The following is a 25,487-nucleotide window of genomic DNA, read 5'->3' on the forward strand; positions in this document are numbered from 1 at the left end:
TTTTAATCTAAACCCACATATCAACTATCATAATTCCGGTTATAAGATTCGAACCCCACCCTTACCTGGATTCACGGTCTCTCTATAATCTTTCCAGTCAAACTCCGAGTTTCTCCGCAGCTTCTAACTTTTTCCTCGCCTGTAACTTCTACGGTCAAATTCCGAAACTGCTTCTCTTTGCTCTTGCCTCTTTCTCCAAAATCCTATTTCTCTTGACGGCTACGTATGCTTATGTTTGTTCCCCTGATATTTTTCCAATATCACTTAAACCAATAATCTAATATTTGTTTATATTCTAATAAACCAAATAATATTAATTCTCAAAACTCCTTAATGGGCCAATTAATACACACCACCAAATTGTTATTCACCACACAACAATTCAATCCAATTCACTTAAATAAAGTAGTCCAATAAATAAATAATATTATTCTCAATATTATTTCTCTAACATAACCAATCTTATTAATCTTCTGACTATCGACTAAAATCCAAATTTAATTTAATAAACTAAACACGCCTCTTAACAAATAATACCGACAAATCCAACTACTTCGATAAATTCTCAACTTCTTCTAAATCCAATAATTAATTCCTTTAATAATTTAATTAAACAATTAATTAAATTCAGGGCGTTACACACACCCCCCCCCCCTTTTTTATCGTGATAAAGAATCTTCCAAGGAGGTGCCTTAAAAGAGAGGTTAAGAAGAAGATTTGGAGCATCCATATATAGATGGTATACTTTTTCCCATTTACCATTATCAAAAAGTGGGGTAACATATATTCATATAACAAGGCGAAAATAGTAGAATATATATAAACTAACCCGTATAAAGTAAAGTTGATGAGTTGCCTCGTACAAATAGAAAAATAAGCACATAAAGGCGCATTTAAGTTAAACATATGACCATATTCCTCTCTGTTAGAACAAGATTTGGTTCAGAAATATATTTATGAGTTTTAATGATAACAATGAGTATGTTTGCATGAACAATTTTGGTACTCTAATGTCTGCTACATTGAGCTTTCAACAAATAGGTTATGAATCTGATGAAAGGTCTGGCTCTGGCCAATACATCAGAAGATACCAATTTTCGCATATGCACTACAAAAGTTATGATGAACAATAGTAAAACGCTTCAGAAACATCTGAATTTGTCACTTTGTATAAAGTCTGGAGAAACCAATCTGAAGACCAAGTGCTGAAGACGCTGTTCTGAAGACTTTGAAGACTCAAAGCTCTGAAGATTCATATTTCTGAATATCAAGAGCTAAAGACTCTGAAGACGCAACTCTTAAGACTCTCAAAACTTGAAGTTCTGAAGACCCAAAAGCTTATTTTCTTTTCTTCCAACTCATGTTGTCAGCCTCTGAAGTTCAAGAAGAATAGAAGGTAATGTTATGTAGTACGAGGTACAAGGTATAGACGAATGTTTCGTTCCACTACTATGAAAGGACTGGCGTTGCGTACTATCTTGTCTCCCACTACAATCAAGCCGCCAAACTTTTAGAAATTCCAGAACTTCCCTCAAACGAATATATTATATTCGGTATAGAAAGACTTGAAGACTTAAAGAGGAAGCTGCTAATTCACGATCATATTCATTCTTGAAAGACTGTTCATAGCTTTATTATCTTTAAGTCTCGGATCTGAAAAATATTGTTTACATCCAGCTTGTGTAGAACCATTTATTTGTAAACAAACTCTTATTCAATTAGTTGTTTGATTGTTCCTCAAGAGCCAGTTGGCCAGTATTCTTGGGAAGTTTAGGACTAGTGTGTCTTACAGGTTGTTAGTCATTTGTAGGTAGCTTGTGAATTGTATTGTTAGTCACTTGCAGGTAGCTTGTGCAGTGTTAGTCATCGGCAGTTAGCCTATACAATTGTAATCAGTTTAGTTTTAGTGGATTAAGACCTCGTTTAAGAGAGGCGAAATCACATTGGCAGGTGGACTAGATTAGCTTGATAATTTTCAAGTGAACTAGTATAAACATAACTTGTTAATTCTCTTCCTACACTTTATTGTTATTATTAAGAGTGAAAATTTTGTGGTTTTTAAGGGGAGTTGTTTTCCATAAAACGTTTTGATGTTAAAAACCTATTCAAACCCCCCATTTCTAGTGTTTTTCACACCTTCAGTTGGCATCAGAGCTCCGATTCTGAGTGGTTATAAAGAGTTTGAATCTTTATCAAGCACCTAATAGTGTTCACTGTCAATCCAGATAGTGTGAAAAACATTGACTACCCCCACAGATACTCCTACCAACAATGTTATTGTTGATAATAACGATAGAGAGTGTTATAGTGCTAAACCTCCTATGTTTGATGGAGAAAAGTTTAACTATTGGAAAGATATAATTGAAACGTATTTCATGGTATTTGACTTTGATATACATTTGTTTTATAGTTTTAATTCCTTGCATATATTAAAGAATACTCTATTATTTTTGTCACATTATTTACTTAATATTAACATTAACTAAATTTGATTATAAACTTTCAAAAATCAAAATAACTCAAAGAAAGGATCAAGGCTCTTACAAATAGTATCAAAATCAACAATTTTACCATTGTTACCATAGGAAGAAAAGTCTTATTTCTTATGAGTAAAATAAGAAAAAATGTTTTTATTTTTAGCCATGTAATTTAAACATCCACTCTCAAGATATCATTTTGAGTTGTCGTACACATCTGCATTAACTTAACTCTTTAACCTTCGGTACCCAAATATTTTTGGGTCCTTTTGCATAGTAGAATAAAAAATATTTGTATAAGTTCCATCATAACTAGTATCATATAAGTAAGATGGAGAAGAAATATTTCTTATTTTATTTTCATTGTATTTCTTATAGAAATGAGATGAAGATGAAAAAGTGATTTTGTTTTCATGACTCTTTCTGATAAATCATGATAAAGTAATATTACAACTTTTACCATAATAGTTACATTTAGACATTATATATTTAGAAGTCCTATTAACATGACAAATATTACCAAAATCTTAGCATTGTTTTATTGGTTCATAACCTCATAAACCAACTTAGTTATATGGTTCTATTTGAATACCTAGATTAAGATTCAAGTTATCTCTCCTTTTGGTAAACTTATCAAGTGTGTTATGAAAGTTGTTATTTTTATTTTTTAAAAGGATTCATTTTTCATAATTGATATGTTCACCAGAATTTCCAAAAGAAAGAAAAGAAGAGTAAAGAGAATTTTGAATTAAAAGACTTTGTTTTTATCTAAGTCAATCTATTTCCTCTGACAGGTTTTTATTTTCTTTTTTCAAGAGAGTATATAGTTGACTTAGAGACATAAACGATGTATTTTAACTTACTTAACTCATTTTCTAACTTTTTATATATAAGAAAGAGTTCACTGTAGATACATTCATAAGTTGTTTTCTTACCTCATTTTATTTGTGGTTTGTCATATTACATAAGTGGTTTTCTTCCACTTTTTTCATATTCATCAAAGGAGTCGATTTAATTTTTGTCCCATAAAATGTAATATTTCTTTAAAAAAGTCGTGCTTTATTGTATCTTTTAAATTTTATTTAGTTTTGTAGACATTTTGGTTTTATGGGACTTTTCTGTCCATAGTGGAAGCAAGTTAAAATGAAGGTTGATCTTTCTTTATTTTGCTTTTAGAAATTTGGAGGATGTTTTTTCATGTTGTAGGAATTCGTTGAATTTGAGAAACATGAGATACATGTCTTCATCACATTCACTTTGACAGTCTGAAGGATAGAAAAACACTTAGAAAGGGGGGGGGGGGGTTTAATAAGTGTGACTTTAAAAACTCTTAAGATAAAAATAATGAACACAGTTATTTTTATCTTGGTTCGTTGTTATCGAAACTACTCCAGTCCACCCCCTTAGAGTGATTTACCTCAACTGAGGATTTAATCCACTAATCAATCTGATTACAATGGTTTTCCACTTAGAAACCCTCTAAGTCTTCTAGAGTATATTGATCACAACTTGATCACTATAGGAAATCACCACTTAGAAACTTCTAAGTCTCCTAGAGTCTACTGATCTCACTGATCACTCTAGGAATCTTTTACAATCAATGTAAAATAAATGTTACAAGAGTATGAATTGCTTCTTAATAAGCTATAATCACATCTGTGATATTTCTCTTAAGTTCTAAGCTTAACACTCACTAAATATTACAAGAGTTTGTGAGGTTGAAGATGAAGTTCGTGAGCTTCGATTTGAACAACGTTTCAGTATTTTTTTTGCAAGTGTTGTTTTTCTGCTTCTGATCAGAACTTCCATATTTATAGGCGTTTGAGAAGATGACAGTTGAGTTGCATTTAATGCATTGCATGCATAGTACAACTTTGCATTTAATGTTTCCACTGTTTTATCAACTACCTCAAGCCATGCTTTTCCTGCTTTTACTGACTTTGCCTTTTGTAGCTTCTAACGTTCCTTTTGTCAGTCAGAGATTAGACTTAATAGCCTGTCATCTAGTACTAGCTTCTGATCTCAGATTTGTGAATACAACGTTTGAATAATCAAAGTCAGAGCTTGGTGCAGAGCATCTTCTTGTCTTCTGACTTTGAAGTGCTTGAGCGTGATACCATAAGAACTTCAGTGCTTCTGCTTTTGACTTCACGTTCTTCTGATTCTTCATAGACCATGTTCTGATTCTGCTTGACCATCTTCTGATATCTTGCGAGAGCATGTTCTGATGTTGCAATCCTGAACCTTCTGAGTCAGTGCTTCTTAGCGCTGAATTGTGCATACTCTTTATATATTTCCTGAAATGGAAAATGCAAAGGATTAGAGTACCACATTGTCTTATATAAAATTCATATAAATTGTTATCATCAAAACAAGAATATTGATCAGAACAAATCTTGTTCTAACACAGTCTTCATCTTTTGACTTTATGTCTTTGACATTCGTAGCTTCTAGTGCAAAAAATTTATTGTTCCTATCACTTTTTTCACTTTCAGCTAGAATGTTTAGTTCAATCTCATGTTCCCTCAATTTGCCAAACAGAGTAGTTATAGAAGATAAAACCTTATATATTATAGTGACTTTAGGTTTCCAACTGCAATTTAGGCATCTAAGAACTTTGTTTAGTAAAGTTTCATTCGTAAAAAATTTGTCTAGAGTTCTTAAGTGATAAACAATGTGAATAAATTATTTATTCATATCTTATTTTTTTTTATGTTTCATTTAAAACAATTCATACTCATGGGTTAATGTGTACGTTCTTACCATTTTAAAGTTGAAATCTAACACCCGAGACAACCATGACTAAGGAGAAACTAGATTAACAACAACATACACTTTTAAAGACTAAAATAACTATTCTCATTTAATATTCTTAACCTCCGAGTAAATGTATATCTTCACAAGCTCTATAAAACTAATTCGCTTGTTATTTACTTCCGAAGAAACACAAACGCAACAACAAAAAAGGGGTCAGAATTCCATTCAAATAATTATTGGTGTATATCACTTGCTAAGGATTAGTATTCACAAAACAACCCAATAATCACATACACAATTAATTCACATAACAACATCCCGCACATACACTATGCACAATCCACATTTCAATTATGTATGCAAATCGCTCATCACGATACTATGCATGTGGTACCAACACAAACAATACGGTTCAAATATGTGAACCAGATTCCCGTCGGAATTCAGATAATTTTTAAGTGTTCCCCTGAATTGCGACTTATCTCCACACGACTCTATCCCGAGAGTCCGGACGAGACTAGGCACCCATCATGGATTCCCACCTAGGCTCATCTCCACGTAATGATATGAATGCATGATACACCATAAACACAAGCATAATAACATTATGCACACCACAATCCTCATTGTTCACCGTAATTCTCTCTCCAAATTACTCCAATACATAATAGTATTATAGAATTCGAGCTATCAAAATTCACCAAAAATAATTGCAGAATCATCGATTAAATATCACAAGTTCATCAATTCACCCATAAACACGCCGTAGTTCACAATTACGGTAACACTCACAAACATGTTGAAGCGTTGAAATTCTGACATGAGAATATTTTTAAATAAAAGTACGTTAAATCAACTTCCCAATGGTTCCCACGACGCGTCATTCGGACATATACCACTCAAGTTCCAAATTTTTGAAGTTTAAAATTATTTTGTCCAACTCAGTGGTAACCGGTGACCTCAAAATTGGTAACCAGTTACTACCCATTATTGTAGTTAACCCACACAAAAAGGCATTTTTCTGTATATTTTTCAAATACGAAATCATTCCTGGCACGTCCCAAAATCCCGATTTTATCAGATTAAAACACAAATTCGATTACGGGTCTGTTTTCCAATCAACACACAACAATCATATATTCATTCATACATCCAATTCTTCATTCTTTGCATATACACAACATCAATTCCAACACATTAAGAGGAACAACATGAAATTGCAATTCAACAACACCATTCATCATACCCACATAACACAACAATGAATTCACCCAATGACTACACGAACATACATGCAATTTCATAATTTAAGCATGTTACTAAAAATCCTAATAGGGGAAGGAACCATCACTGTCCTCTCATGTTCAATCACCATTAAAAGAACCCATTCTCATCCCTTACATCAACTTCAAGATTTGATTCAATTGACAATGGTGAAAGTAGTTACTTCTCTCTTCCTTGCCTTAGCTCTCCTCTTTCTCTTTTCACATAGAATCATTTCTAACTTTTCTCTTCTCTCCATTTATTCCCTAATTACTTGTTATTCTAATTATTAGTTGATTGTGCCAAGGTTTTTCAAAACTCTAGCTTTGAGAATAATAGCCTATTGCTCCACATTAGTCCTAAGATCCCAAACCAACTTTAGATTTGCTGCATCATTAAGCTGTAGCAAAGATATTAGCCCTAAACCTCCATGGTTTTTAGGCTTGCACATCTTATGCAAAGCAACCACACAAAACTTTTTCTTGACATTAAAATCAGTCCATATGAAGTTCCTTGCAACTTTCTCAATTTCTTTTAAAATAGCAACTGGCCAAGAATATGCAACAATGGTGTGAAGTGGAAGTTATTAAAGTATGCATTAAGTGGAAAATTTTGAAGTTAGTGGAGATTACTCAAATACAAGTGCATGCATCTTTGTTTATTTTAAGTTATTTTTATAGAAAAAGAAAATTCTCAACCTCTTTTCTTATGAGAAACAAAAATTTTCATGCTCCATCTTAACCGAAAAATAGCAAATAGAGCGTTACAAGTTCTTCGGACCTATACAAATGATTTGTTACAAAAAATTATAATCAGTCTTCTGCAATGACATACTCATCTATTTTAAAATTACAAAAAGTCATCAATAATAGTATATCACATACTCATCTATTTTTCTTATTTCCATGATTCTAAACAAATCATGGTTCAAGATTAATTTGAGATGGAAGCGAAATAATCATACATGAGAGCTTCGTGCAACTAACGTGTTATAAAACTAAAGAAAACAATATAGAAACCAAAGAGAGGAAGAGAAGAGAGAAAATAATATTGTATTATCTTTTTCAAAAGTACACTTTACATTGCAATATGGATCTTATTTATATGAGTCAAGATAGATGAAAAATCACAACTATTAATAGGGAATAAGAAGATGAAAAAGAAGAATAAGGATGAACATCCACTTTTATCTTTATTCATAACACTTATCATGTATAATTGATTTTAATACTAATATTTAATTATATTTAATTATGTTGTATGATTGATTTTAATTATATTTAATTATGTTGTATGATTGATTTTAATTATATTTAATTATGTTGTATTTATAATTATTTTTGAGTCATGCTAACGATTGCTCCATAAACACTCTTTAAAGTTTTCAAATAAAATAAAATATTGTTTAAATAAATAAATTATTTCAATTTTCAATTCATCGAAATGAATACAAGTATTTTCAATATAACATACATTTTTGTTCCTTAAAAAAATCAATTATTTGTATTTTTAATAATTTGAATACAAGTATTTTTACCAAAATATATAAAGTTCTATTTTGCGTCCCTTATCCACCGTCTCTTATCATCTTTTCCCGCATCTCATTCACTCTTTCGCAAAACTCGTAAATAAATTTCAAAACAAGGCCACTTTGTAACACCATACTAACCCCCCTTCCATTTTGCTTCAACCAACGCTATCCATATTTCCTCAATCCACAAAAATGGCTACAGCTCCTTCGCTTCTACACTCTTCCGCCTCCCCTTTTTTCGCTCAATTTCGAACTTTTCCAACCCAATTCTCTCCCTCTTCATCGCTTTCTAACAACCGGTTTGGAAGTACAGTGGTGTCCGTGAAGGCCTCGGCTTCTGGGGCTGTCTTGGTGGAGAAGTCTGAAGCAGAGAAGGTTTTTAGACTCAGAACAACTTACAAGGAGAAAATTGTTCCTTTGCTCATTGAAGAGTTCTCTTACACCAACATTCATCAGGTTTTGTGAAATTCTCTCTCTTTATTGTAATGGGCGTTTTTGTTTGGTTTATTATCAGTGAAAGTTTTAGCCTTTTTAGGTTTTGTGTTGATGGGGTTTTGAGGTTTTGGTACATTTGGTGGGGGAGAATGTTATAGAGACATGTAAATTTGTTTTGGTTGATGGGGTTTTTCAACTTTGGTATTTAAAGTGAAAAATGTGGTTTTTTTAGGCATGATAATATGTAAGATTGTTGAATATTGTTGTTTCTCAGGTGCCTAAAGTTGATAAGATTGTGGTAAACTGTGGTATTGGAGAAGCTGCACAGAATGCAAAAGGTTTGGATGCGGCGATTAATGATCTAGCACTTATCACTGGACAAAGACCTGTTAAGACTCGGGCGAGATTGGCTGTTGCCACCTTCAAGATCAGAGAAGGTCAACCACTTGGAATTGCTGTGACGTTGCGAGGAAAAGTGAGCATTTAGTATCCATTTGAAATTGGCATGAATTAGATGATAACTTAGTTGAGTTGCTTGACATTTTCTCACTTTTGATAATATTTAGAGCAATGTGGATACCATGAATCGTGATGTCGTTGAAATTTTGATTTTTGAGATTAGGCAGAAAATGTTAAGTTAAATTTGGTTTTTCTTCTGTGTAGTGTGTGGTAAGACTAGATGAAATAGAATGAGAAATGACAACATTAGATAGAGAGTTGGGGTAACACCTATATTAAAAAGATGCAGAAACTAGGATTATATGGTTTGACCATGTAGAGAGAAGATCTGTAAATTATGTAGTAAGTAGAGTAGATCAGATGGAGGATAGACAAACCGCTAGAGGTAGAAAAAGACCCAGAACAATTAATAGAGAAACTATTGAGAAACACCTTGAAATTATTGAGTTGGATAGAAGTATTGTATTTGATAGAACATTATGACATTGTTTGATCCATGTAGCTGACTCCGCTTACTAGGATATGACTTGATTTGATTGTTGTGTTGTTGTTGTGAAGGGTATAGATTTTTCAACAATTGGTGTTGAAAAAGGGTGCTTACTTACTAGGAATTTACTGAATGAGACTATATATGGAGTTTCAATTGTGTCAAACAAATTGATTATTTGTGGCAATGTATGTGAATCTGGTATCAGTTTGAACTTCTTGATATAAGGCCGAAATCTAATACCTATTGTTTGATTTTGGACAGATAATGTACTCATTTCTAGACCGCGTTATCAACTTAGGACTTCCTAGGACAAGAGATTTTCAAGGTGTGAATATAAGCAGCTTTGACGGGAATGGGAATTTCAACATTGGTATTAAGGACCAAACCGTGTTCCCAGAGCTGAAATCTGCTCTTGGTACACCTAGAGGAATGGACGTATGCATCTCAACAACTGCTAAAACTGATCAAGAAGGACAGAAATTACTAGCTCTCATGGGTATGCCCTTCAGAGAGGCAGTTGAAGCTACTCAAATAGTTCGCAAAAAGAAGTTGAAGTCTCATCATTTTGATGCAAAATCAAAGGGTAGAGGAGATAGAGCAAGGAAGTAAAATCTTTTTTATGAATGCAAAATCAGAGGAATCATGATCTAAGGTTGTAACCAGAAGAGACTGTGTTGTACCACTTGTTTTGTTTAGATGTAATGGAAGATTATTGATTCTTTTTGTAAGAGATATCAATGTTTTCATATTTGTCATGTTATTACAAGGTTGTATGTATTATGGTCATGCAGGTGATGCTTGCTTACTAAGCCCCAAGGATTGAGTTTGATCAATTAATTAATCTATATATTAAATATAAATTACATAATAGATTGAATAATTCATCATTTTAAAATAAATTCAACTTATTTTAAAGATCCAATTTTATAATAAAAAAAATGAAAAATAATACTTAATTTAATTTATACTCCCTCGTTTTTTTATTATAAGTCGTTTTGGAAAAAAATATTTGTATTTAAATATAAGTCGCTTTACAATTCCAATGAATAATTAATGCTACTTTTCCTATTATATCCTTAAATATTTATTATTCTCTCTACTTTCAATTATATAAATTTACCTTCCATATGTCATTAATGAAAGATAATTTTGTAAAAACCTTCGTAATTTCTCATTTTCATACAACAATTATTATTTTTCTTAAACTGTGTGAAAAGTCTAAAACGAATTATAATAAAAAAACGGAGGGAGTAATTTAATAAGGATGATTATCAACATTAGAGCTCTGCTTTGACATTTTATTCTTTATTAATAAAATATAATTAAATATATTTTCTGTATTTTCCCTTATTTTTTTAAATTTAATTTAATCTATTCAAAAATACTATATATTTATCATTCAATATATAATTCTATTAAAATTTACTCGTTAAAAGATATTGTTTATTATAAAATATAATTTAAGATAAATATTTCTAGATAAATTGGATCAATGTAAATCCATTGCAGAAATACTAATGAATAGATTGAGTCATTTTAATGATTAATATATGAGTTTGATTATATATTTTTATAATTTTTTAAATAGTTTGTAATAAATTAATAGATTGTTTGAGATATTCATTATTATCCAAATCTAAATCTATTTTATCTATGATATATCCATTTTACCACCCTACTAATTTTTATTTATTTTTAATTTGGCTTAGTGGTCTACTAGTTTTTCTGTTTATTTTCTATTAATTCTTCTACCAATTGCATTTTTTACTATCTATTTTTGAATTAAAATTTTATGCCAAAATTGGTAAAATTATGCAAGAAGTTGTAGTTGCATTGCCATGAGAAAAGAAGTTTTTTTTTAATAAAAATCATCCGTTTTCTATAAGTGGCTTTGAGTAACAAAAATTATATTAAAATATAAGTCATTTTACAATATTGAAGAATTATTAATGTTATTTATATTATACTTTTAAATATTTATTATTAGATATAATAAAAAAAATTTACTACATTTAATTCTTAACATGCTTTTCAAGGGTATATGTTAGTATTAGCATTCTATCTTTGCATATTATTAATGAAAAATAATTTTATAATTTCTTTTTATAATTTCTCTTTTGCATCTAACATTAATTACATTTTTTAATATGTGTGAAAAGTCTAAAATATTTTACAATAAAATCAAGGGAGTAAACCAAATACTTGAGCTCAAGTGGTTAATAAGTTCCGCTAGAACGATAGTCAGAGAGAATCTAAGTTTGATTCCTGTTGTAGAAATAATTTTTGGTGTAGTTTTTTTAACTCTATTGTATGAATACATTTTGGATATATAAGTTATTTAATAACCGTGTATAAGAAGAATATGACTTTTCTAACACATCAATAATTTAAACAAAGTGATATTAATGTATATAGAGATGGACAACAGGCCGATTCATGTAGTTCAAGTTCAAAACATCAATCCAACTCAAACCACGGGTGGTTATGCACTAGTCCAGTTCTTCCTATTTTCTCATTCGATTTGATCATGTTTCGAAGGGTGCGAATTTGCAAGTTTTTGAATAACCAACCTTTATGTTGTAATAAACAAAATTTCAACACAAATCAAAACCAAAAAATTAAAAAGAAAATTAAAATGCAAGTAAAAATTAAAAATTCAGTACCATTAACTTTATATCAAATCTATATTAACTTCATATCGAATCTATATCATCAATAGTTCAGTAAATAAATAAATAGCCAAATTTTAATATAAATAAAAAGTAAAAGAAATTAAATAGAGAAGAAGTAGAAGCACTAAAAAAAGAAAGAAGTCAAAGAAAAAGAAAAACATGATGATGTTTCTCTTATCGTTAGTTTTAAGTTGTCTTGTTTGAGTGATATGAAGAAATAATTGCGGTGTTAAACTTTAATGAGTTAGAGAGGGACGGTAGAAATTTTTCAACTATGAAAATTTAAGAGATATAGAGTGACACTACTGTGTAAACCATGTTAACCTAATAAGTAATATCATTTGACAAGAGATATAGAGGGACAATGTTGTGTAAACCATGTTAACCTAATAAGTAATGTCATTTGACGTGAAAATTAAATGCTAGCATTCTTAAGTTAAATAAAACTCTCATCTAATTTAATAGTATATGTCTATAACAACTCAAATCCAAACATAAAGCAAATGACCAAGGATAACATCGATATAGATTTGTAAAATAGATATTATACAACACCATGATCAATAAATATACATACAATCAGAGTAAACTTACATACAAAATCCAACAATAGAGAATACAAATAGAAGAGGGAAGAAGAATCAAACATCTCTCGCGGCGTCAGGATGATTGATGCAGCTCCAACTTCGGATCATCAAAATGCAACTTCCATTGTTGTTTCCTAAGCCTCTCATCCAAAGAACGAGTCTGATGGAGTTGGAAGAAAAAAAATCCACAAAACCATAACCTAAAAATTATTCTAAAACTATATATACAAGTTTCTGTACAGACAAATTCGCCCGATGCCCAAAATATTTGCCCGACGAAATGTTACTTTATTTTCAAAATGCAATACCAAAATACCAAATTCGTGTGGCGACCAAAAATTCGCCTAGCGGAATTGACAAATTCGCCCGGCGACTAGTAAGCGTGGAATTCGCCCCGAGATCGCCTGGCGAAATTGACAACAAAGAGAAAAAGCGGTTCTTGTTTTCACCATAACTCGTGAACCGTAACTCCGATTTACGCCCGGTCAGAAGCATTGAAAAGCTTATTCAATACTCTATATTACAATGACTAAATATCATTACTTGAATACTTACAAAAATAAGATAAAAACAATCAAACTCAATGATTTTACATGATAAGACGATATATACACTATAACGTAAATTATACCAAATATACACTAAAATTGAAGTTTATTGACAAAAAGAAAATGAATTAAGCCGAAGAGTGCTAATTATTCATACTCAAATTCACAACAATTTAGCACTCATCAAACTTTTCCCAACCTAGACTTGTTTGTCCTCAAACATGAAATAATCAACAAAAAGAAACAAAAGCAATCGCCGAGAATCATGATCATCAACAATTTATAAATGAAAAAGATAAGTAGTTACAAGGCCAAAAAAGAAACGATAAACAACAACTTTTAAAAATCAGTAGTTACAATTGAACCATGTCAGAATTTAGTCACAAATTATTTTAAACACAATTTAACTCTCATTTTAATAGGTGCCAAATTTAAAACAAAGGACAAAAATGAGTTTTTCATATATATATATATATATATATATATATATATATATATATATATATATATATATATATTTACTTTCTTATTTTATAGATTTAAGGGTAGTATATTATAAATAAAATTTAAGATAAAAGTGTGTTGTAACTTGTAACCCAATAGTGTATCTATGGGGTTTTATGTCTTGTGGTTTTACTTGTGAGTCTTTGTTTCTATATTCTTTAATCTATTCTTCCCTCAATACTAGTTTTTTAATAAACTTTCATCTATTCTTTGCTTAATATACTAATAAATGTTTTATTCTTTCTTTTTTTAATATAAAAATAAAAATGTATATTTTCTATTTTTATAGTACTACAATTTTGAACAAATAATTTTTTTTTTGATTTACTTTTATATATAAGCGATTTCTCTGCCTGTTTTCTCATTCTTGTTTTCTTAATAGCTAAGCTGAGTACATTACCGACTCTATCAGCCATGGCGTTTCCCTACATGGAAGCCGTTGTTGGTAAGCACCTTCATTTCATGTTTTCTTTTCCGTTTTATTCCGGGTCATGTTATTAGCCAATAAAGTTTCTATCTTTCTTCAAATTAGTTTTTTTTTTGTTGCAATAATTTAGGGTTTAGGGTTTATCTAGCTTCTGAATAGGGTTTTAAATTGGAATTTCAATTGTGATTGTGTATCTGATGTGCTGTTTTGTTTTCAGGGTTTATGGTGTTTATGTACATTTTTGAAACTTACTTGGATTTGCGACAACACTCTGCGCATAAACTTCCTTCTCTTCCTAAGTCTTTAGAAGGAGTTATCAGCCAAGAGAAGTTCGAGAAATCTAGAGCCTATAGTCTTGATAAAAGGTTTGATCTTTCTCGCGTATGAGTTTTATTCATTGGGTGATGGTATCGTGGTTTAATCTTTGAAGTTTCTATTAGGAGCTTTCTCACAATTGCAAATTTCTGTTACTGTGTTTCTTATTAGTGTTTTTACACGATTGTTTCTGTATTCTTGCAGCCGGTTTCATTTTGTTCACTCGTTTGTGACAATCGTGACAGACTCTACGATTTTGTACTTTAAAGTGTTACCATGGCTTTGGAAGGTGAGGATTTGGTGCGGTGTTTGTGAAGTATGAACTCATATGTTCTCAATGTATAATCTCTGTTTGATGTCTATTGATTGCAGAAATCAGGAGAGTTTGTGACACTAACCGGTCTCAATGCTGAAAATGAAATACTTCACACCCTTGGCTTTTTAGCTGGTTTGATGATCTGGTCACAGGTACGTTTTTGACATTTCTTATTGTTAGACTAAAGTGACTCTGGGTTTAATGACATATATAGGTTATTGGGTTACCTTTCCAAATCCAATTATGGGCATGAGGTTGGTGTTGAGATTTTAAATATGACTAAAGAGATAGTTGAAGTAGTCCTTAGAGCTTGAGCATTCTCTCCCCTTAACTTTACTTTTGGAGTTTAGTTAGTGTTTAGCACAAATTCTAAGATGGCATCAAGACCTATTTTAAATCACTTTTTCCACGCTCCAGATGTCTAGGTATGAGTTAGTACTATGTTGAGATCTCTGGTATTGGACCACCACTTCTATCCATGCTCCGGATATCTAATCTTAGGCGTGAGCTGGTGTCTTTTGGTCCCACATTGGCTAGAGTTATAGTTTAAGAAGTTGTTACAAAACTTGAGCAATTTGACCCCTTGAGTTAGCTTAGCTTCTAGACCTAACTCAAATTCTAAACTGGTCTATCATTTGTAATGGAGATTACCGGTTTTGCTACATGTTCAGCTTCACCAGGACTATTTGGATGCTTTGTAATCCAATATTCATCTACTTGATATTCTCCGGTTTTACTAAATTTTGTGTTTTGGAGGATAGAGTGTTCCATGGAAGTGTTCATGGATGGATGGCTACAGACTAGTTTTCTGGTGCTTGTGATAACTGTCTATTGGAAATCATTATCATTATCAATAATATATTTTTTCAATGAAATTTATTGTGCTCTTCTACCTTTTGTGCAGATAACTGATTTGCCCTTTTCTCTGTACAAAACTTTTGTGATTGAGGCTCGTCATGGTTTTAATAAGGTTCACATCCTTCTTTCAAATCTGCTTTCTATCTATGATCTCATCTACCTTTCAAGTTAACTACATTTGACTTGATTTAATATCTCCTTTTTCCTGATATTGATAAGTTTATCTGTTGTAAAATTCATATTTGTTTGCAACCTTACGTTTTTATCATCTTTCCTACAGCAAACACCATGGTTATTCTTCAGGGACATGATAAAAGGCATTTTTCTTTCCATAATTATTGGCCCTCCTATTGTGGCTGCAATCATTGTAATAGTACAGGTAAAATTCCACGCTTATGAAATTAATTGTCACCTACTCGAATGCCGAGCTTTAACTAATTTACTTTGTCTGTCTTAGCTCTCCTTTATTTACAGTCACCCTTGTCATGATATTTACTACTTTCTGTTGTGTGTTCGTTCTTCAATTTATTAGTCATCCTGGAATCTTTGTATTCTCTTCTAACGCTCGTTTGAATTTTTGCAGAAAGGAGGTCCATACTTGGCCATCTATCTCTGGGCATTTATGTTTGTTCTTTCTCTTGTGATGCTGACTATTTATCCAATTATAATTGCTCCACTCTTCAACAAGTTCACTCCTGTGAGAATTGCTAAACTTTCAATTTTTTTACAAAAAAATGATATATAATATTGCATGTTCTTTATTTGTTTATATTATGATTAAGATATATGGTTTATTACATTTAACTCTCATCGAAGTTACACTCAACCCTCCGTGATTGAATAATTACTCAAACACACCACCTTAAAATAGACATTAGGAATACTTGGTCATATGAGTGAAATGTCTATTTTAGTCCATCATAAAAACACACACCAGACACTCTCACTCTCGTCCGTCGCAAAAGGTTTCCGTTTGGTTTAGGTGGAGTTTGTGTTGACTTATAGAGGTGATGTACCAATTTTGGATTGATGGATTAATTGTGTAGCACAATGGTCTTTAGTCTTGAGTCTTGAGTCATGAGTTTGGAGGATATGGGGAGCTTATGTTTTCAATTTTGAGATTAGGAATAACACTTTTTAGGAGTCTGAAAATTATGGCACACTTGGCTTGCAGTAAGGCACCTAGTTCAATTTGAAGGGTTTTTTTATATACATAAAGAGTTGAGAACAGACAGTAATCCTTTGGCTTGATGGCACACAGCTCACAGCATTGGCAAAGACCAGTGACCCGCAGGGGTTGGTTAGAGTGGTTGTTTCCGATGGAATGCTGGTGCTTGGTTTTGAAATTCTGTTATATGCTTGTTGCTGGGAAATCATTATGACCTTTTTGGGTAGATGACGTGGGTCTGATTCATCTAACATTAGGGGGCGATGTTGTTTTTATACTGAGAATTTGTGTGTTGTATATTGTTGCACGAGATGTTTAAGCAACAGAGAGGGTTGGAGTTTGGGACGGTGGGTCAGGGAGGTTCTGGGAGATGCCGAGATGCAAAGGAACAAAAGTCTTTTACTTTATTTTGATAAAACTAAAAAAATACAAAACAAAATTCACATGTTTGTATATGTAATTTTTGAAATTAACTGTTGATTGTAATTTTTGAAGCTAGGATGGTGTAACTGTATTGAGTAAACATTGAAATTAACAGAGTTGATTGTAATTAATGTGTCTTTTGATTGATTTAATCTGTTATCTATTCCCTCATATGGTTTTCTCGTAATCAGCTTCCAGATGGTCCACTCAGGGAGAAAATTGAGAAACTTGCTTCCTCCCTCAAGTTTCCATTAAAGAAGTTGTTTGTTGTTGATGGATCCACTAGATCAAGTCACAGCAATGTAAGGAATAAATTCAGATCTAATATTTATACTTTATTCTAAAATATGCTCTTACTCATATAGCTTAAATGTTCATTCTTTGCTTCTCTATTTCTATAAATACTCTGCAGGCCTATATGTATGGATTCTTCAAGAACAAGAGGATTGTGCTCTATGACACATTAGTTCAACAGGTTAGAAAATACTCACTAGTCACTACTGACATTTGTTTCATCTTTCAGACTATTATACTGTTTAGAGTTTTAGAAGAGTAGTGGTTCCTAGGTTGTTAATCTCGGATAGCGGCGCGTAGCACCGGACCCCCAAAATGCTATAGCGGCATAGCCGATAGCGGGATGACCGCTATTGTGAGCTTTAAAAACCAGGGCAAATACTTAACATGAATACATAAATACTTAAAGTAAGTTCCAACAACATTCATAAATTCCAACACCATCAATATAAGTTCCCATTAAAATCAAATTATAAATGTACTCAAAATGATTAAACCAAGTTTTAAACGTAAACAAAATGACTAAATCACATCCCCGTCTGCCTCATCTTCACTTCTAAGTTCCACCACATTAATATCATTTTTCTCATCACTTATTCAAACTCTTTATAGGAGTTCCACTACCAACCTATATCAATATTGTCACCAATAGTTTGAAAAACCTTTGCTGTTGAACTTGAAAATGTGTCACACTTCCAGATGATGATGCCATGGTTGCTAATAAAAGGAGACAACATCACAGCAAAAGAAAGGAAAACAGAGGAGAAGGCACAGAGCAAAACAAAGGAGAAGGCAGAGAGTAAAACAGAGAAGAAATCAGTTGTGAATTGATGAGAAAGGTGAAGAAATAGATGAATATGTGAAGAACAGTGATGATTTTGGAAGAATGATAGGTGACTTGCTGATTTGCAAAGAAGAATGTCGAAGTTGTGCGAAGATGGTTTTCTAAATCGTGAACACACGAGTGAAGAGGGAAAAGGCAGAAAAACATGTGAAATGTCCTATAGCAATCACTTGTGCTTTTATACTAGGTCAAATAAAAGGGTGAAAAATACAAATTTGCCCTTAAAAAAAATCTGAGTTTACAAATTTACCCTCATCTTCACAATAGCGGTCTACAAACTGCTACAAAACTGCGATTGCTCCGCCATGACTACACAAATAGCGGCTGCTATTCACGCTATCGGGGATAGGGCTTAGCAGCCCAAAAGCGTCGTGGTGAAGTTCGGTTCCGCTATGCTCCACTGCCGCTATAGTGGGCTGGTTCTTTGTGAATGTTGTATTATCTTTCTACTAAATCTTACTAAATGAATACCTATATTTTATCACTCCAATTATGAATGCTGGGCAACATTGGTTTAATACATTGTTTACTCGAATCCTATGTTAAATTCAATATTTGGTGTCCAAATTTGTTTTTCTATACCTAACTGGATGTTTGTACTCCTAATAGGCAATATAATACTGTCTTGCCTATTGTTTTCTGATATATTATGTATTGATTCTTATATGCGCAATGGTTCTCTTTTAATCTATAAGAATGGAGCTATCAAAGTATCACCAAAGGGGAAAAGCTAGTTAATATATATGGTTGTTTTCCAGGAAATTATTGTGCACATGTTCTTATGCACATGTCTATTTTTTTAGATACAATTGATCTTTACATTATAAATGCTGTTATGCAGTGCAAAGACGATGAGGAAATTGTTGCTGTTATCGCCCATGAGCTTGGACACTGGAAGCTCAACCATACTGTGTTCACCTTCATTGCTATGCAGGTTTGTATAATAGTATTCATGAATTGAAAATGAATACTTAATGATTAGCCATTAGCCATGATAAATAAATTGTGCTGTTCACTTTGCGCAACTAACCGTAAACAGTTTATACGACTCGTTACGATTCCATTTGATGTAACTCTAAACAATTTATATGGCTAGGCCAGGTTGTGCTATGAACTTATAAATTCAATGATGATCCCCCTCTCTTGTTTTCTGTCTCTGTCAAACCCATAGCCCTTGCTCTAGTCTTTTTTCGTCATGTCAAGAAGAGTTAATATTAAAGGAAAGGGCATTGCAATATTTGGTTACGAGATAATGTTTAATTATTTACTCTATTGATGTTTGTGTGACATATTTTTCTTAAATTCTGATGTAGATTCTTACCCTCTTGCAATTTGGAGGATACACAATAGTGAGGAATTCAACTGATCTGTTCCAAAGTTTTGGGTTTGATTCACAGCCAGTTCTCATTGGACTCATCCTATTCCAGGTACATTTTAACATTATGGTTTACCTATCTATATGAAAGGGAAAAATGTTTTCCTGATTTCTATTTCAATAAACATCTTACTATAGCATATGATATGACCGTGAGATACACTGTCAAATTTGTGTGCTAACATTCCTATGATGTTGTTTTTTTCCTTTTGACATAATTTATATAATGTTTAAGCATTCAAATTTTAATGCCACAAAGATTATGCAGGTTACAAAGATGCATTTTTTTGCCTGCTCTCCTTCATAGTTACTATACTGTCAAAAACTGCAGTGTAAATGCTGATTTATACACACTAATTTATTGTCTAAGTTTCTTATTGTAGACACACACAAAAGGTTTATATGCACTTGCGGTTTTTGACACTATAGAAGGCAACATATATTGGACATATGATGGTTATACTTTAACCCCGCTAGGTTAAAGTCTCCAATAGAACCATTGTACTTATAATCCTCAGCTTATTTGACAAGTTGTATATATTGAGCTGCCTGGTAAAAATGGAATCTCCATTAAGGGCAGCAAGTGCAAATGCTGAATGTGTTCCAGTCTTTTCTTTTTTTTCCAATAGATAGTAAGTAGTATTGCAGTCTTCATATAAATCCTTGCTATTGTACTTATGGCATTGACTGATTCTAGAGCATCACAACTGTAAATACTTGATATCGGGTATCCCCTAATATTAGTTCCACTAGTTTCATGAAGAATACCAGGAGTGTTTCATTTATGCAGCCAGCTTGCAGGAGGCTCAAAGTTTGAACCTCCATGCCAGTATTCCTTCAATTTCATTCATCACGGAAGATTTTATTTCAAAAGCTTTAAAATCATATTCTCTTACTTATTTGCAGCATACGGTAATCCCGGTCCAGCAATTAGTCAGCTTTGGTATGAACCTTGTGAGCAGATCATTCGAGTTTCAGGTTACACTTCTTTTCATTCAAGTTTTCATGTTATTCAATCCGATTACATTGCCATTTCTTACGGTATCCTTTTTATTTCAACCAAAGCCAAGCTTGGACTTCCTTCTCCATTTGACTTTGTTTATTTGTATCATCCTATGCAGGCTGATGCCTTCGCTAATAAGCTTGGATATTCATCTTCGCTGCGAGCTGGTCTTGTGAGACTACAGGTAACATTTCAAAATCTGTGTTTTGCCTATGCTATGATTTTCTTGGTTTAATCCTGTAATAACATTATTCATCGTGCTGTCTTTCAGGAGGAGAATCTCTCATCCATGAATACAGATCCATGGTACTCTGCTTATCACTATTCTCATCCTCCCCTTGTTGAAAGATTAGCTGCACTTGACTTATCAGATAAGAAGTCAGACTAGTGCAAGCAAACTATAGACAATGAGTAGCCAAAAATCGTTGTATGATTGTACTGCAACTTGCAATGATTTGAATGCTACAATATGACGTTTGTGTTTAGTTGTTTGTTTTGCACAGGCCTCACCGGGTTATTATAACTTGATACAATACAATGCATTACGTTATCATGAGTAGTACTATATTATATAAGGCTTTTCTTTTAAATCCTTTGTTTGATTTGGTTTTTGAATTTGATATGAAAACTTTTCAATTACAACTCTACAAAATACAAATATTTGGTTGTTTTAAGCAACAACTTTTTTTCTTCTATTAATCTAACTATTTTTAATCAAATTATATGGATAAAACTGTATATTGTATTAAGATAAAATTTATACTAGTAATATTTACTTAAGAAATGAATTATAGACATAAGGGAAAAATTGAATGCAGTATAAATTTCATGAATAAATCTTTCAACACAAAATCAAAATATTTTTCTTAATGGAGAAAAACATAATGATTGTTGTTTTAGAAGCGTAAAGCTTAATTTTTTAATATATTTTTTTTATAGAATGTGATTTTTTAAAGAACACGATTATAATTAAATTAGACTTATTTAAAAAAAAGATGTGTTTGGAACAAAAATGGCAAGAATGACATAATACTCAAACGGTTAGTTGAGTCATATTCTTATTCTGGCAATGAAAAATCTTCAAGTAGGACCTATAAATGGGAATGGCTTGGGTAACTTCACTGTTGCATAACTTTTGTAATCTTATCCTATAAATAAGGTGTTATCTTTTGTCATATAGTATTTCAATATGGTGGTGATATTTAGACCTTTCTAAGAATCAGATACTGTTATACCTTAATAAAAATTGATTTTAAATATATAATTACTATAAAACAATATTCTATTTTCAAAACATAACTATACAAAATTCAACCCAAAGACATACCCTACACCACTTGTGCGCTCCCTAATTAATCCATTTTTGTCTTCTTTTGTTACTTGTATAAATTTTCTCCAATCCACTTCCTGTTGATAATATGCACACTTAAGTCAAAATGTAGTTGCAATAATAATTAAAAAACTAACGGCTTCATACATATCCTATGCTTTGTATCCAACGAATTAATTCATAACTAATTTAGAAATAAGTGGAAGTAATGAGATAGAGTAAACAATACTCAACTCATGTACTTTAAGAAATGCCAACTATCCCTACACAAAACAACAAAACAAATTAAATGCCTTTTCATGGTGGTGTTCATATTACTATATGCTAAGTGCTTTCTTTTATTTATTATTACATTTTAGTGGTTTGTTAAGATTCTGTACATTCTTGATTCTTGGCCACTTTATATTTTTCAGTGACAGAAAAGCAAGTGTTTTTACAATCATAGTGTTCTTGTATTTTTTTCTTCACCTTATCATGCATTCTTATTTCTTAGTCGAAAAGTAAACCAAAAAAGTACTATTCTTCTTGGCGAAGTTATAATATGTATTGGTTCTCTCACATTATCCACTAATAATGAGGGGAAAGGGGAGGAAGTTTATTATTTAAGTATCTTTAATATCACTCATACACACATAGAGCATACATAGGCATGCATAGAAAAAAATGAGATTCAATTTGGTCCCATCATTGACTTCACCTATATTTGTACAGTAATAATAATAAAAAAAAACTGGCAATTTGGTTTTTATAATAGAATTTTACAGATTAGCAAATATAATACTTAGTTGGTCACAAACTTAATATAAACATTGTGTTCAAATCTTATGACTACACAAATCTTCTTCCAGAGGTAAAGTCACATGAAGCTTTAAAATAAAAATTCTTATCATATTGGTTTTATACCCAAAAATATATAACAATAAATGATAGGTAAAGCCATTTAATATTAACATTTAATAATCACTCAATTGGATAGTAAGGAATATTCACTCCAGCTCACAACGAGTGAAAAAATTGATCATTTTACACATATTTAAAAAATTGTATAGATAAAAAGATTCATTAATTAAGGAGTATAATTAAAAATATTAATTAATATATATTACATATTGGAATTATTCATTTATTTTGATTTTTTTTTCAAGGTTAAATAATATGGACCTACGACTTATGCTACATAGATTAAAATTAGACCAATATTTTTTAATAGAGAAGCTGGAAATCTTTATAAGGGACAATTTTGATATTTGGGAATCTCTAAAGAATGATCTTTTTGATTCCATAACCAAGTTAATAGTGTTATGGTAAACAAAGAGGAAGATGATTTGACCAAAGAATTGTGCGACACCTTTCAAGTTGTCCAGAAAAGTAGAACTGCGGTTAAAGGTCATTGTATGAATTTATTAATTAAAGAATGTGAACTCGTCATAATCAAACATAAAGAAAACATTTATGATATGCATAAACTTTTTATCTACATTGTAAATCACATGAAAACTCTTGGAAAAGTTTTTTAAAATGAGGACTTAGCTATAAAAGTCCTTAGATAAACCATACTTGGCAACTTAAAGTCATTCTGATTTTTGAATCTAGGGATCTTTCATCCATGGACTTGGATATTCTTTTTGGTAACTGCATGAACACGATATATAGTTGAAGAGGCTACCCGATGTTGAAGAATGTGACAAGAAGAAAAAGAAAAGTATTCCTCTAAAATCTATAAATGTAAAAAAAATATGGAGTCAAAAGATGAAGACCAACAAAGAAAAAGTGATGAAGACATGAACTTCATGTTTCAAAAATTTAAAGAGTTTTTGAGACACGAAAAACAAACGCATAATTTAAAAAAGAACAAGATGATCAACAAAAATATGAAGGAAGGTCGTCATTCATTCCTACATACTTTTTAATGCGGAAATAAAGGGAACATAAGATCAAATTGCCTTTAAAAGTTAAAACCAAAGAAGAAACCAGAATTAGAGAAATTTCAAGAAACTTCAAAAAGAAGAAGAAAAAGCATACATCGTATGAGATGACAATGACATGGAATCTTCAGATGATGAATAAGGTAACATATGTCTCATGGAAGATTATGAATAAAACGAGATAAATTCACATTTCTTCTATTATGATATATTTTCCTTTTGCAAGAAGTTAAATAAAGATACAAGTAAGTAAAAACACATTGTCTCCACTCCTAAAAACACTATTTCTTCCATCGAATTTGAAAATAAAACCTTTTGGAAGAAATAGAAAATATTAAAGAAAGGCAAAATGTTTTAACTAAAATATTTTCCCCTTATCACAAATTATTAGATGAATCCATCAAGTGTGATCAATGTGATGTTTTGAAAAGTGACAATATGGATTTACAAAGCACACTTGATAAATTCACTAAGGAGAGACAATATGGATTTACAAAAAACACTTGAAAGAAAGCTTATAAGGATTGATGGATACTACCTATACCAACAAGATGCATCTTCTTTTCGGTAGCCTATTCAATAAGAACTCCATAGTTAATCCTGAAAAGACCCGTGTTAGTTTGTGTGGTCAGTCGGTAATCCTAAAAGCACTTTAGGGCATTACAAATCACCCCTCATACGCTTATACTTGAGCGCAACATCCATATACAAAGCCTTTCATCCCACGTGTGTAAGACTCATAAAACTACCGTAAAACACTACCGTACAAGGCTTCTCGCCATCGTGAGTAAGTCCTAATCACTATACAACATAATATATCTATTAATGCATCCAATTCCCTCCGCCCTTACACATCCTATCCAATCCAAAACATTTTTAAGGATATTTCTAACAGGGTCACGAATCAACATTCTCAATATATATATATATATATATATATATATATATATATATATATATAACTCTATGAATTTTTGTTTCCCAAATTGAATCTAAGAAAATTGATGATACTCTCTTGGACGAACATTGATATCTTACGATATAAGATGAATTAAATAAATTTGTGAGAAACAAACTTCATCTAATGTAATAATTTTTAGGCAAAATACCCTTTTTGGTCCCTTAAGTATACCCCTTGGTTCACTTTCGTCCCTCAATTAATTTTCGTGCCATTTTGGTCCTTTAAGTTTCTTATAATATCCACGTTTGTCTCTCCGTTAGTGAATCGTTAGTCAAAGTTCAAAAAAAGTGTCCAGCTGGCATTTTGTTTAATGACGCGGGCAAGTGGATTATAGATGGCAGTGAAATGCGTATGTGTACACCCTAATGTAAGAGTTATCCTCATTAAGTAGTATCAAAACGTAAAAACATCTAAGTCTGAAATAAGAGCAAGAGAAGGCGACTGCAAAGAAGAAGAAGAAGAGAATGCGACTGCGAAGAAGGAACGACTGCAAAGAAGAAGAAGACAATCGATTGAAGACAAAGA

At 31.7% G+C, this 25,487-nt stretch overlaps 2 protein-coding genes across 2 annotated transcripts; both read left to right on the top strand.

Moving 5' to 3' along the window:
* The first annotated feature begins 8,084 nt into the window (after window positions 1-8,084).
* On the top strand, window positions 8,085-10,198 carry LOC131627799 (large ribosomal subunit protein uL5c-like). Its single transcript, XM_058898656.1, has 3 exons — window positions 8,085-8,484; window positions 8,738-8,938; window positions 9,674-10,198. The coding sequence occupies exons 1-3, from the start codon at window positions 8,221-8,223 to the stop codon at window positions 10,019-10,021; spliced, it is 813 nt and encodes a 270-aa protein (XP_058754639.1). The 5' UTR covers window positions 8,085-8,220; the 3' UTR covers window positions 10,022-10,198.
* A 3,831-nt stretch (window positions 10,199-14,029) lies between these two features.
* Window positions 14,030-21,216, top strand: LOC131627820 (CAAX prenyl protease 1 homolog). The gene is made up of 14 exons (XM_058898684.1): window positions 14,030-14,168; window positions 14,368-14,515; window positions 14,670-14,754; window positions 14,838-14,933; window positions 15,686-15,751; window positions 15,920-16,018; window positions 16,223-16,336; window positions 17,422-17,532; window positions 17,643-17,705; window positions 19,210-19,302; window positions 19,682-19,795; window positions 20,650-20,721; window positions 20,865-20,930; window positions 21,018-21,216. The coding sequence occupies exons 1-14, from the start codon at window positions 14,138-14,140 to the stop codon at window positions 21,132-21,134; spliced, it is 1,275 nt and encodes a 424-aa protein (XP_058754667.1). The 5' UTR covers window positions 14,030-14,137; the 3' UTR covers window positions 21,135-21,216.
* Window positions 21,217-25,487: the final 4,271 nt, after the last annotated feature.

This window comes from Vicia villosa, unplaced genomic scaffold (assembly GCF_029867415.1).
Source record: "Vicia villosa cultivar HV-30 ecotype Madison, WI unplaced genomic scaffold, Vvil1.0 ctg.000402F_1_1, whole genome shotgun sequence".
Lineage (NCBI taxonomy): Eukaryota > Viridiplantae > Streptophyta > Magnoliopsida > Fabales > Fabaceae > Vicia > Vicia villosa.

Bases quoted from the DNA above. Each gene is read 5' to 3' on its own strand.
- LOC131627799 (XM_058898656.1), top strand. From the start codon at position 8,221: ATGGCTACAGCTCCTTCGCTTCTACACTCTTCCGCCTCCCCTTTTTTC. The intron at 8,485-8,737 runs GTTTTGTGAAAT...GTTGTTTCTCAG, and splicing joins CTTACACCAACATTCATCAG to GTGCCTAAAGTTGATAAGAT. The intron at 8,939-9,673 runs GTGAGCATTTAG...GATTTTGGACAG, and splicing joins CTGTGACGTTGCGAGGAAAA to ATAATGTACTCATTTCTAGA.
- LOC131627820 (XM_058898684.1), top strand. From the start codon at position 14,138: ATGGCGTTTCCCTACATGGAAGCCGTTGTTG. The intron at 16,019-16,222 runs GTAAAATTCCAC...GAATTTTTGCAG, and splicing joins CAATCATTGTAATAGTACAG to AAAGGAGGTCCATACTTGGC. The intron at 17,706-19,209 runs GTTAGAAAATAC...GCTGTTATGCAG, and splicing joins ATGACACATTAGTTCAACAG to TGCAAAGACGATGAGGAAAT.